General features: G+C 55.2%; 1 protein-coding gene across 1 annotated transcript; it reads right to left on the minus strand.

The window, feature by feature from the left end:
* Positions 1-3,076: 3,076 nt before the first annotated feature.
* LOC114807439 (TLC domain-containing protein 4-like) lies at positions 3,077-12,540 on the minus strand. The gene is made up of 7 exons (XM_029053351.1): positions 12,495-12,540; positions 6,984-7,149; positions 5,419-5,508; positions 4,879-4,937; positions 4,020-4,114; positions 3,491-3,564; positions 3,077-3,371 (listed from the first exon to the last, which is right to left on the minus strand). The coding sequence occupies exons 1-7, from the start codon at positions 12,538-12,540 to the stop codon at positions 3,077-3,079; spliced, it is 825 nt and encodes a 274-aa protein (XP_028909184.1).
* Between the last annotated feature and the right edge of the window lie 995 nt (positions 12,541-13,535).

Below are 13,535 nucleotides of genomic sequence, written 5' to 3' on the forward strand. Positions count from 1 at the left end.
TGAATGTGCAGAGCACTGGACTAAGTGCTTGGGAAAGGACATTTCAAAGCCCCCCACCCTCCGAAAGCCCACCTCCTCCAACATGCCCTCCCCGATTAATCACATCAACCCATCACCCTTCTCTGGCCTGTATGAAATTAATATAATAATAATAATAATGATAATAACGTTGGTATTTGTTAAGTGCTTACTATGTGCCGAGCACTGTTCTAAGCGTTGGGGTGGATACAGGGGAATCAGGTTGTCCCAGGTGAGGCTCACAGTCTTCATCCCCATTTGACAGAGGAGGTGACTGAGGCACCGAGAAGTGAGGTGACTTGCCCAAAGTCACACAGCCGACAGGCGGCGGAGCCGGGATCAGAACCCATGACCCCCGACTCCTAAGCCCGTGCTCTTTCCACTGAGCCACGCTGCTTTCCTCAGCGCTTCTGTATATCGACTCATCAATCGGTGGTACTTATTCATTCATTCAACCGTATTTATTGAGCTCTTACTTTGTGCAGAGCACTGGACTAAGCGTTTGGGAAGTACGATTCAGCAACAGATAGAGACAATCCCTACCCAACAACGGGCTCACAGTCTAGAAGGGACTAATTATGATATTTGTTAAGCACTTACTCTGTGCCAAGCACCGTTCTAAGCGCTGGGGTGGATACAAGGTAGTCGGGTTGTCCCACGTGGGGCTCACGGTCTTAATCCCCATTTTACGGATGAGGTAACTGAGGCCCAGAGACGTGAAGTGACTTGCCCAAGGTCACACAGCAGACAAATGAGCACCTACTGTGTGCAGGATGCTGGACTAAACGCCAGGGAGTGTTCAGGAGAATTAGCAGACCCAGGATGCCTGCCCTTAAGGGATCTGCAGTCTAGCAGAGGAGACGGACACTAAAATAAATGACAGTTAGGGGCAGGCAATGGAGAATGAAGATCTGCACATAAATGCTACGACTGGGCGGGGGGGTGAGAGCACAGGCCTGGGAGTCAGAGGACCTGAGTTCTAATCCAGGCTCCTCCGCTTGTCGGCCGTGTGACCTTGGGCAAGTCGCTTCACTTCTCTGGGCCTCAGTTCCCTCATCTGTAAAATGGGGATTAAGACCGTGAGCCCTCTGTGGGACAGGGACTCCAGCGCTTAGTACAACAGTAGTAGTAAGCGCTTAAATACCGTAATTATTATTAACAAATACCATAAAAAAATCAGTCGGTCACCCACTACTCCAGCAACGCAGAAGTCCTGAGCTGGCAGTTGGGGAAGAGGGAGATGAGAGATACTTGGACATTCAATTATTTTGACTGTAAATGCTTCTATGTTTGTTTCCCCCGTTAGAGTCTATGGTCCTTGTGGGCACGGAATGTGTCGCTTGCTCGTTTTGAACTTCCCAAGTGCTTAGGACAGTGAGAGTTGACTAAATGCTCCTAACAACCACCCCGACTCCTCATCACCATCGTCTTCATCTGTAAAATGGGGATAAGATAGATTTCGGGACCGGGGCCAGTCTCATAGGCTCATATCTACCCCAGAGCTTAGCGCATAGTAAGCACTTAATAAATGCTGTAATTATTCTTGCCATTAGCAGGCTTTTCTTCCGGTGGAGGAGAGTCCCCCGGCCTCCCGGTCCTGCCCGGCCCCTGTCTCGCAGCTCCTGGGTCATCCTCCCTCCCTGGCTTGACCAGACCTCTGGCTCTATTCATACGCGGACACAGGAAGACCCCCGTAATGATTTCCTTGCAGGGACACCGTTAACTGTGGGGGCCCAGCCAACAGGGAGGAGAGAGGAAAGCTCTGTGACCTTAGGGCATTTGATATTCGCCCCACCCTCAACCCCACAGCATGTATGTGCATATCTATAAATTGTATATCATAAATTATTTATTTACACGAATGCCTGTCTCCCCCTCTAGACTGTAAGCTCACTGTGGGCAGGGAATGTTTTTTTTCTTAAATGATATTTGTTTTGCGCTTACTACGTGCCAGGCACTGTTCTACGCACTGGGGTAGATACAAGGGTGATGGGGTTGGACCCAGTCCATGTCCCACATGGGGCTCACAGTCTTAATCCCCATTTGGCAGATGAGGTAAGTGAGTCGCAGAGAAGCGAAGTGACTTGCCCAAGGTCACACAGCGGACAAGTGGCGGAGCCAGGTCTCCCAACTCTATTGTATCGGCCTCTCCCAAGTGATTAGTACAGCGCTCCGCACGTCATAAGCATTCGATATACACCATTGATAATGACGATGATGAAGGGAGGAGGGAGGAAAAGGGAAAAAAATGGGATGAGGGAGGGGCAGCGGCAGGGCAGCAGCCGAGAGACCTGGAGTTTCCACTGAGGCGGGTGGGGGTGGGGATGTGCCATCAAGGAAGCGGATGATATGTGTTCGTGTGTGTGTTTCTGTGCGCAGAGCCCAAACCCCACCTACACTTCAGTTGACTTTAGCCTCGGTGGTCTGGGTTTCCAAACCCTAGTTCCCCCTGTGGCTCTGACCCCACGGGTCCCCAACTACCTTGGTTGCCTCACCCCCAGAGCCTATCGGGGGGGTCGGACCCCATCCGACTGATCTTCTGAGGCTCTTTCTCGTCTGGCCTTGCCCCTCCTCCCCTTTTTGGCCTGGGACTAGGCAGAGAAAGACCCAGGAGCAGTGTGACTCCCTCCTCCCTCAGCTTCTGGAAGATCCCCTAAATTAGTCCGGGAATGCACCCCCTCCCTCCCAGCAACTCACGGTCACTAACCCCTCCCCAGAAGTCCTAGCTGCCGCTGTGACTGTTTGAGCTGAGAAAAGCCCCAAACTTTGTTCTTCTAACCACAGTACGCTGCGGGTTTTATTTTATTTGAATTGTACTTTTGTATTTATCTCTGTCCTCATCTTTTATGTCGTTTTCATGTTCTCATTTTTTCATTTTTTTCCTTACCCATCTGTCGCCTGTCCCCTTTCCTCTTAGATTGAGAGCCCCTTGAGGGCCAGGGACCCTGTCGATTTCCTACACCTGTATCCTTTCCCAGCTCTTAGGACAGTGCTCTGCACACGGGAAATGCTTAATAACTACTCTAACTACTGCTCCCGCGTCTACTCCGACTCCCATTCAATCCTTGCGGTGTGAGCTTTGGAGGCTCCTGAAGGCGTGAAGGAGACCCCGTAGGATGCGGTACATCCAGTAGATGTTGAGGATCTCCAGTCCTAGGCTGGACAACACCCACGTGGACTTCAGCGGCAGGGACAACTGGGCCATGGCTTCTGTGCCCACCCACGCCAGCATGTGATGGTAGTAGGTGGGAATCACGGCAATGCGCGCTATGAAAAAGACCACTGCCATAGCCAGGCCATTGAGGAAGACAATGGGGGAGGAGCGAGGCCATCCGGCTACATCCAGGAACCACCTGTGGGGAAACGGGGATGTGGGGGGGGGGGGACGATGGACACACTGCTTAGTTGGGGACGGCCAGGTTGGAGACAACGTGCTGCCTCCTTCCCACCTGCCCGGCAGGAGCCCCGTTACCTGAAATTGACGAAGGGGGTGGAGAATTCACAGAGAAGGCGGAAGTTGGCAAAGTATGGGAGGGCTCCTGTGATCTGGGGGGAAACCGGGAAGGGAGAGAGAGAGACTGTGAACTGGTTGTGGGCAGGGAGCGTGTCTACTAATTCTGTTGTACTCTCCCAAGTGCTTAGTCCAGTGCTTTGCACACCCAAGAGCTCAATAAATACCACTGATGGGACGGGGCAAAGGGGTGGGGAATCGGGGAGGGAGGAGGAGCCCCTGCCTGGCGGGAAGGGGAGGGGATCTCAGCCAGGCAAAAGAGGGAGGTAAGAGACTCCTCCCACCCCCTCAACCTTGAATGACCTCCTGGGCCCTGCCCTTTTCCAGTCTTCTCAGAGAAGGGGCAGGAGAAGCATTTAGGGAGGAAGAGCTTGGGCTCCGTCCTTGGTTTGGGAGTTAGTTGCCGGGAAGGGACAGGATTCAGGGGTCTGGCTGAGGAGCGTTAGGGGAAGGGCCAAGGGACGGGGAAGGAGAGAGGGGGTGTCCTCACCAATTGGTATTGGAAAGAAAACAAAGAGATAACATGGTGACACAGGAACATCCCGTCGCCCAGGAAGCTCCAGAACCGGAGCAGCAGCAGCAGATCTAGGCAGAGATGGAGTGGGGTCAGGCTGGGGCAGGGTCAGGGGGGCGGTGGATGGAGGCCGTCCTACCTAACCTCACTGATTCCCCCGCCACCGCCCAGCCCACACGCTTTGCTCCTCTAACGCCAACCTACTCACCGTACCTCGATCTCGTCTATCTCGTCGCCGACCCCTCGCCCCCGTCCTCCTTCCGGCCCGGAACTGCCTCCCCCTTCATAGCCGACAGACCACCCCTCCCCCCCGCCTTCAAAAGCCTTCCTAAAATCACATCTCCTCCTAGAGGCCTTCCCCTACTCCCTCTCCCTTGTGCATCACCCATGCTCTTGGGTCTGAACCCGGTAAGCACCTTGATATTCACTCCACCCTCCAGTCCCACAGCACTCATGTACTCTGCTGCTTCTCCTATCTGTACCTCTTATCCCCCTCTAGACTATAACCTTGTTGTGGGCAGGGAACGTGTCTATTATATTGTATTATCCCATGTGCTTAGGACAGTGCTCTGCACACGGTAAAATCTCAATAAATACCATTGATTGATTGGGAGTGGATGTGGCTGTTAGTGTTTAATGTGTGTGTGTTTTCTGTCTGCCTGTACGTCTTTGGGTAATGTGTGTCTGCCATTTCCAGTATCTCTGTGCTCAGTTTGGAAATATACTCTAAGCTGGACGGGGGGCCTTCGCCAGGCCCTGGATCCCAGGTCTGGGCAGGAGATGGATCTGGGGTTCTGACTAGCTTTGGGGGACCCTCACCAGCTTTGCCATTTACCATAGAGCAGGTAGCCAGAGGCAATGGCCACGATGAGCCTGACCAGCTTTGGGTCTCCCCTGCAACAGAGAGTGGGAGGTGAGCAGCACAAGGAGAAACCGGGGGTGGGCGGAGGGAGCTGTGGGGCTTGATGTTCGTCCATCGGACACCTCCTCCCCAGGCAAGGTGCCCAGTGGGAGACTGGCAGAGGAGCCAGCACGCCCCCAGGCATTGTCCAGCTGCCCCTCCTGCCCCTGGCTTTCCCTATGTGGCTGCTGATGCCCACCTCTCCCTTCCTGGGTATCTCAGGTAAGCCGGGCAGGTTCAAGCCAGAGGGGTGTGTGTGTGTGTGTGTGTGTGGTCAGAGGGTAGGTGGCTGGGCCCCCACAGTGGAAAATTGGTCCTGGACATTTGACCAGGAGAAAGAGGGTCCCCACAGGAAGAGGACCCGGGCCCTGCAGGGAGGGGAGAGGGGCCGTAGGGACCCTGGGGCTAAGAAGGGAGTTGGGCCCCACAGCTCTGATCTGGAGGAGGGTGGGTAGGGGCTTCGGCAGGACTCACCTCAGTTTGTTGGCATTAATGGCGTCATCGTACTGCAGGATGTAGAGGCTGAAAAAACTGATGATGGTGGCATGAATGGTGGACACACACCTGGGAGGCAGGACAGGATTTCACCCACGCTGAGCCCGTCCATAATCATAATAATAATGTTGGTATTTGTTAAGCGCTTACTATGTGCAGAGCACTGTTCTAAGCGCTGGGGTAGACACAGGGGAATCAGGTTGTCCCACGTGGGGCTCACAGTCTTAATCCCCATTTTACAGATGAGGTAACTGAGGCGCAGAGAAGTTAAGTGACTTGCCCACAGTCACACAGCTGACAAGTGGCCGAGCTGGGATTCGAACCCATGACCTCTGACTCCAAAGCCCGTGCTCTTTCCACTGAGCCACGCTGCTCCTCCATCCGTCCATCCATGTCCATCCATGTCCATCCGTCCCCCAGGTCCACATCTCCCCATCCCCAGCCCACCCCTCTAAGATCCCACAGCTCCCGACCCCATCCGGAGTTTTCCACTTACCTTCCCCTCTACCCACCCTTCCCCCCTCCCCCTGCAATCAATCAATCAATTAATCACTTTTATTGAGCGCTTACTGTGTGCAGAGAGCTGTGCTAAGCTCCTGGGAGAGGACGATATAACAGAGTTGGTAGACATGTTCCCTGCCCACAACGAGCTTACAGTCTAGAGGGGGCGACAGGCTAGAGGAGTCTCTGGGAGAGCTCTGGGAGCTGGTGTGGGGGGGAGGTAGGGGGAAGTGAGACGGGGCACAGGACAAGGCGGGAGAGAGGGGAGAACGTGGATTGGATGTGAGGTGGAGAAGGTCAGATGGGAGGGAGGACTGGAGCTGGAGAAAGAGTGTGGCCTAGTGGAACGAGCACGGGCCTGGGAGTCAGAAAGATGTGGGTTCCAATCCCGGCTCCACCACTTGTCTGTTTTGTGACCTTGGACAAGTCATTTCACTTCTCTGGGCCTCAGTACCTCATCTGTGAAATAGGGATTAGGACTGTGAGCCCCATGCGGGACAGGGACTTTGTCCCACTTAATTATCTTGTATCTACCCCAGCGCTCAGTACAGTGCCTGGCACATAGGAAGTGCTTAACAAATACCATGAAAAAAGGAGGGATGGTGGAGGAGGGGAGATAAGGAAGTTGGGGGGCAGAAGTGGGAGAGGGGACACGAGCAGGTGAAGGGAGCGTGGAGTGAGAACCGGAACTGATGTGAGGGGAAGGGTGCGGGGGAGAGGGATGAGGGGGTTAGGGGTGAATGGGTTGGGGTAGGGAGAGCGGGAGGGGAGAGGAAGGAGCGGAGCAGAGCAGCAGGGAGATGGGGGGGGGTCTAGGTGGGGGGAGACGGGCGGGAAGAGGAGAGTGCTAGGGGAAGATGAAAGCCCCTCCCCAACTTCCCCTTTGGGGATCCAGACCGGCCGGGACGGACATCACCCCGACAGCCGTTCTCCCACCTGGAGTTTGGAGCCCAACGGGGGCGATGAGCCATGGCAACCACCTGGCCCGAGAGGGTCCTTTCTCCTCCCAGAGAGGCCAGAGAAAGGTATTTGGGAGCCTCTACCTGGAGTCCCACTCAAGGTGCTTCTTCCTGGGGAGGGCCTGGTAGCTGTGGCTGAGGGCTGAGGAGAGCCTGGGGCTGACAACTGAGAAGCAGAGCTGGAAGACGGCGAAGCTGATGGTCAGCACCAAGTACCCCAGAAGAATGGACTCCTCCATGTGGACAACGCCTGCAGGGGGCAGAAGGCACCGGGATCAGGGGGTCCCGACTCCCCAAAACAGCCTCCGGAGCCCATGCCAATGGAGCCCGCCCCTGTCAGCACCCCTAGGGCATGGTGTTGGGGGACGGGGGGTAGGGGAGGGCGGGGCAGGACCTTGGCAGGGACCGGGCCCGTTGGAGCAGAGTGGTGGGCTTCCTCAGCTGCCTCCCAGCCCTACCTCTCTGCCTTGTGCAGAATTTGGAGGACTGGAAGAGATTCATGAGCTGGAGGTGAGGGGGTGGGGGCTGGGGGAGGCGGGAGCAGCACACATCTGGTTCCCTTGGGACGGGTTTGCCCCCACCTCCTCGTCTCTTACCTGCTCCGTGGCGCAATGCCGATAGAGATCTCGGTGCTCATCCCAAGACCTTTGCCTTCATTTTTCATGAGGAAAACTCCGAGGGCAGCTCCCCGCTCCCTGTCCTCACCTCTCCCCTGATGCTCCCACCACCGCCCGCCCCCTCCAGAGCTGTCCCATGATAGCTCCTATAGGGGTTCCTAAAGGCGAACCCCCTGCCTAACTCCCTGATAACCTTGCCCAGAGGAACCTCCTTTGCCAATCCCCCACCTTTGTCCTCCTGCTTGGGAAGGATGGGGGAGTGGAGCTGGGGAAACGTATTATTCAATCGATCCATCGATCCATGGTATTAATTGAGCGCTTACTATATGCAGAGCACTGTACTGAGCGCTTGGGAGAGTACAGTAGAAGGGAATTAGCAGGCACGTTCCCTGCCCGTAACGAGGAGAGAGGAAGCAGCGTGGTCTAGTGAAAAGAGGACCTGGGTTCTGATCCCGGTTCTGTCTCTTGTCTGCTGACTGCCGTCAGGCGGGTCACTTCCCTTCTCTGTGCCTCAGTTCCCTCATTTGCAAAATGGGGGTTCAATACCTGTTCTCCTTCCGATTTAGACCGTGAGCCCTTTGTGGGACCTGATTATCATGTACCTACCTCAACGCACAGTACAATACTTAGCACACAGTAAGCACTTCAATATTATCATTCTTAACAGGGAAGTAGAGGATGAGGGCAGAGCCAGCCAAGCGGGGGCTTCGCCCAAATGATCCACGCCAGATGTTTAGACTCAGACTGGATAAGGACCTGCCCCCTGCCCCTCTAGACTGTAAGCTTGTTCTGGGCAGGGAATGCGTCTGTTATATTGTTGTGTTGCACTCTCCTAAGTGCTTAGTACAGTGCTCTGCACACAGAAAGCTCTCAATAAATACGATTGACTGACTGACTGACTGACTCCCCCTTCCCCAGTCACCCATCCCAGCCCAGTCTCTCGGCAGCAGGCAGGTGAGAGCAGGGGCAGAGAGAGCCAAAGGCCCCAAGGACCGGAATGGGGCTGAGGGAAGGGAGAGGGATCAATACCCAGTCCCTGGCTGTGTCCTTGAGGGCAGTGAGGTGCTGAGGAGGGAACTGAAGCCTCCAGCCCCTTGATTTCCCCCAGGGAGATGGGGCTGCAACTCCAGGCCGGGTGAGACAACGTGCCGCATCCGCCGGGCCCAGGGGTGAGTTTTGGAGCCTTGGAAATCTCGTTGGGGGAAAGGGATATGACCCGGAATGAGCAGCCGCAGCAGAATGGGAGTGGGAGAAGCAGTGTGGCCTACCGCAAAGAGCATGGGCCTGGGTTCTGAGACCATCTTTGCCACATGCCTGCATTGTGACCTTTGGGCGAGTCACCTCACTGCTCTGTGCCTCACTTTCCTCATCTGTAAAATGGGGATACTATGCCGGTTCTCCCTCTCCCTTAGACTGAGAGACCCACGTGGGGCAGGGACTGCATCTGATCTGCCTATCTCGGCTCTTGGAACATCCCAAAGCGCTTAACAATACCACAGTTCTTATTTTTAAACGCATTCCAGCCTGAATTTGCTCAGTCTTAGCCTGCCCACAGGGCCCTTACCTGTCACCCCTGACCCATGACCCCACTTCCCCAATTCAGCCCTTGAGGGTGATTATGAGCCCAAACCCCGAGGTCTGTTCTACTGGTGGGCTCCCGGGCCTGGAAGGGCCAACTGTCACGCGTGAGCCTCTGCAGCTGTGGGGAGGATTGTGACTGCGTAGACACCGTAGCCGGGAGGAGCCAAATAATAATAATAATAATAGTAATAATGATGGTGTGTGTTAAGTGCTTACGATGTTCTAGAGAAGCAACGTGGATCAGTGGAAAGAGCCCGGGCTTGGGAGTCAGAGGTCATGGGTTCGAATCCCGGCTCCGCCGCATGCCAGCTGTGTGACTTTGGGCCAGTCACTTAACTTCTCAGTGCCTCAGTTAACTCATCTGTAAAATGGGCATTAAAACTGTGAGCCCCACATGGGACAACCTGATCACCTTGTATCCCCCCCCCAGCACTTATAACAGTGCTTTGCACATAGTAAGCGCTTAACAAATACCACCATTAATTAATTCATTAATTAATGTGCCAAGCACTGTTCTAAGAGCTGGGATAGATACAAGGTGATCAGGTTGTCCCACGTGGGGCTCACAATCTTAATCCCCACTTTACAGATGAGGTAACTGAGGTACAGAGAAGTTAAGTGACGATCAAAGTCACACAGCTGACAAGTGGCAGAGTGGGATTAGAACACACGACCTCTGACTTCCAAGCCCGAGCTCTTTCCACTAAGCCACGCTGCCTAAGCCAAAGGGACCCGACCCAGGAGCCCAAGAGTCCTAGAGTTGGGGGTGGGGAGGGTCAGGCTCCCTCAGTAACCTGGAAGGTCCAACCTGCTGCTGCTGCTGCTGCTGTCTGCCATCTGCCACTCCCTCCCCTGTGGAGACATAAGAAACTCTCCCAAGTAGGGATGGGGAAGGGACCTGGCCAGGGATTGGGTCAGAGGCAAGAACAGAGGAAGGAACAGGGCTAGGGGCAGGGCTAGAGGCAGGGCCAGAGGGAGGGATGAGACAGAGGTAGGGACAGGGGCAGGGAGGAAGGCAGGGACAGAGGTAGGGATGGGGACAGGGACAGGAGCAGGGACAGAGATAGGGACAGGGACAGGGACGAAGGGTGGAACGGGGGTTGCGGCGGGGGCAGGGCTAAACTTCCCTCTCTTCCAAGGGTGGCTGGAAAAGGAGACGGCAGGGAGAAGGAGGGGCTGAAGAGAGGTAGGGAGCCAAGGCGGAGAGGTGTGTGTGGGAGAAAGCTGGCACGGCTCACGGTTCTGTTGTAAGCCCTTAAGCCCTGAAGGTATCTGATCCTTAGATCACCCTAGTCCTCACCCGGGGCTGACATCTGGTGCTTGGCCCAACCCAGGGGAGAGGGCGGGGGGCGGTCTGGGTGATGGGTGAGTCGGCCAGGTGCCAGGTGAGCCACAGAGGAGCTACCAGCTGGGTGCTGTCTCTGAGTGAGGATGCCGGCCTAGAGCAGGCATGAGAGAATTGACTGTGGAAGGGAAAGGTGAGAAGGGGTCAGAAGCAACCCCAGGTGCAGGCAGAAGGGAGTTGGAAGGTTTAAGCTCAGGAGTTGGGGTTGCCATCCTCCCCCGACAGGCTAGGTCTCCTCCCCCTCCCATCCTTTAACTGTTGGAGTTCCTCAAGGGTCAGTTCTTGGCCCTCTTCTGTTCTCCATTTACACTCACTCCCTCGGTGAACTCATTCACTCGCTCGCATCTCCTCCCGCCTCCGGGACGTCTCCACCTGGATGTCGGCCCGCCACCTAAAACTCAACATGAGCGAGACTGAGCTCCTCATCTTCCCTCCCAAACCCGGTCCTCTCCCAGACTTCTCTATCACCGTGGATGGCACGACCATCCTTCCCGTCTCTCAGGCCCGCAATCTCGGTGTCATCCTTGACTGGTCTCTCTCGTTCAGCCCACGCATCCTATCCGTTACCAAGACCTGCCGGTTTCACCTCTACAATATCGCCAAGATCCGCCCTTTCCTCTCCACCCAAACGGCTACCTTACTGTTACGGGCTCTCGTTATATCCCGGCTAGACTACTGTGTCAGCCTTCTCTCTGACCTCCCTTCCTCCTCTCTCGCCCCGCTCCGGTCTATTCTTCACTCCGCTGCCCGGCTCATCTTCCTGCAGAAACGATCTGGGCATGTCACTCCCCTTTTTAAACAACTCCAGTGGTTGCCTATCAACCTCCGCTCCAAACAAAAACTCCTCACTCTAGGCTTCGAGGCTCTCCATCACCTTGCCCCTTCCTACCTCTCCTCCCTTCTCTCTTTCTACCACCCACCCCGCACGCTCCACTCCTCTGCCGCCCACCTCCTCACCGTCCCTCGGTCTCGCCTATCCCGCCGTCGACCCCTGGGTCACGTCCTCCCGCGGTCCTGGAACGCCCTCCCTCCTCAGCTCCGCCAAACTGATTCTCTTTCCCTCTTCAAAACCCTACTTAAAACTCACCTCCTCCAAGAGGCGTTCCCAGACTGAGCTCCTCTTCTCCCTCTACTCCCTCTGCCATCCCCCCTTTACCTCTCCGCAGCTTAACCCTCTTTTTCCCCTTTTCCCTCTGCTCCTCCACCTCTCCCTTCCCATCCCCACAGCACTGTACTCGTCCGCTCGACTGTATATATTTTCGTTACCCTATTTATTTTGTTAATGAATTGTACATCGCCTCGATTCTATTTAGTTGCCATTGTTTTTACGAGATGTTCTTTCCCTTGACTCTATTTATTGCCATTGTTCTTGTCTGTCCGTCTCCCCCGATTAGACTGTAAGCCCGTCAAACGGCAGGGACTGTCTCTATCTGTTGCCGACTTGTTCATCCCAAGCGCTTAGTACAGTGCTCTGTACATAGTAAGCGCTCAATAAATACTATTGAATGAATGAATGAATGAATAGGCCGGGAGTCTCTCTCTCACCTCCCTGCCCATCCCTTGACCCCCCTACGACCCAAGGCCCACCACCCTCCACAGCCCAGCTCCCAGCTGGTCCTGCTCCTGAGCACTGCCTTTTCTTCATTCATTCCACGTGTATTTATTGAGCGCTTACTGTGTGTACCATACTAAGCTCTTGGGAGAGTACAGTATAACAATAAACAGACACATTCCCTGCTCACAACGAGCTTACAGCCTGGAGGGGGAGACACATATTAATAGAAATCAATCAATCGATGACAGACAGGTACATAAGTGCTGTGGGGCTGAGGGGGGGAGTAAATACAGGGACTAAATCAGGGCGACCCAGAAGGGAGTGGGAGAAGAGGAAAGGAAGGCTTAGTCAGGGAAGGTCTCTGAGCTGGGCAGGAAGAGGGCACTTGAGGGCACGCATGTCAGGTGGCTAGGCGAAAGGAGTTGGGGGGTGGGGGGATCCAGGGAGGCCGGGGTTATGGATTCTGGGAAAGAAGGCGAATCCTCCAAAGTACTCACCTGAGAGATACTGAATCAAATCTCCTCCCACGGTCCGAGGAGTCATGGGAGCAGGGCGGGCTGCTTCTGCTTCTGTTACCAGTGGATGAGCCCCTTGAGAAGAGCTCTCTGAAGAGTTGGGGGCTGGAGGCCCCCCCCCAGCCCCGTTCTTAGGATCAGGCCAGATGGGGCAGGGGTGAACAGGGACCACTATACTACAGGAGCCGCTCTGCTGAGCCGTTGGCCTGCGTTCTGACAGAGGGAATCGTGCTCCACCCAATGTCAGCACTTCCAGGCTCCACCCCACTTGCTAGGTCTGGCCAATTGAAGCTTAGGGATACACCTCTTTCTGGGGGCCCGGGTCCCTTCTCCCTGCCCTGGTCCGTGTCCCGCCTCTCCCACACCCCACCGGCATGGAGGACAGACCCGTGGGCTAGCTGGAACTCGGGCTGGATCGGCGCCACAAGGGCAGTCTCTTCCTCTCCCATCCAATCTCATTCCCCACCACCCCCTAAGTCTCCAGACTTTTCCTCACCTTCTCTCCGGATCCCCTCCCCTTCACTTTCTCTGCTGTCTCCCCCTCTCCTCACAGACCTGTGGAGACCTGGGCAAGGGGGTAGGGGCAGAGGGCAGGGACAGGGCCTTCCTGGCCTGGCACGAGAAGGAGATTTGGGAGGCTGAGCGGGACTTAAGGCTGAGATCGGAGATCAGGGCCCCTCCGAGCCTGGCAGTTCCAAGCACCTTCTGGAGGGAGGAGGGCACCAACCGGGTGGCTTTTCCCCACCTAGCACTGGTGCTGGGGATCAACGGTTTGCTGACAGGACAGGTCTCCTTTCCCATCCCAAAGTGAGTGGGAGAGGAGTGACCTCAGACCTGGAAAGGGAAGAGAGAGATTCATTCGATCGTATTTATTGCGAGCTTACTGTGTGCAGAGCACTGTTCTAAGCACTTCGGACTATGCGATACAAAAATAAGCAGACACATTCCCCGCCCACAACCAGCTCACAATCTACAGCCACGGAGACAGACATCAATACAAATAAATAAACTGCAGATATGTAC

The sequence above is a fragment of the Ornithorhynchus anatinus genome, chromosome X2 (genome assembly GCF_004115215.2).
Source record: "Ornithorhynchus anatinus isolate Pmale09 chromosome X2, mOrnAna1.pri.v4, whole genome shotgun sequence".
Lineage (NCBI taxonomy): Eukaryota > Metazoa > Chordata > Mammalia > Monotremata > Ornithorhynchidae > Ornithorhynchus > Ornithorhynchus anatinus.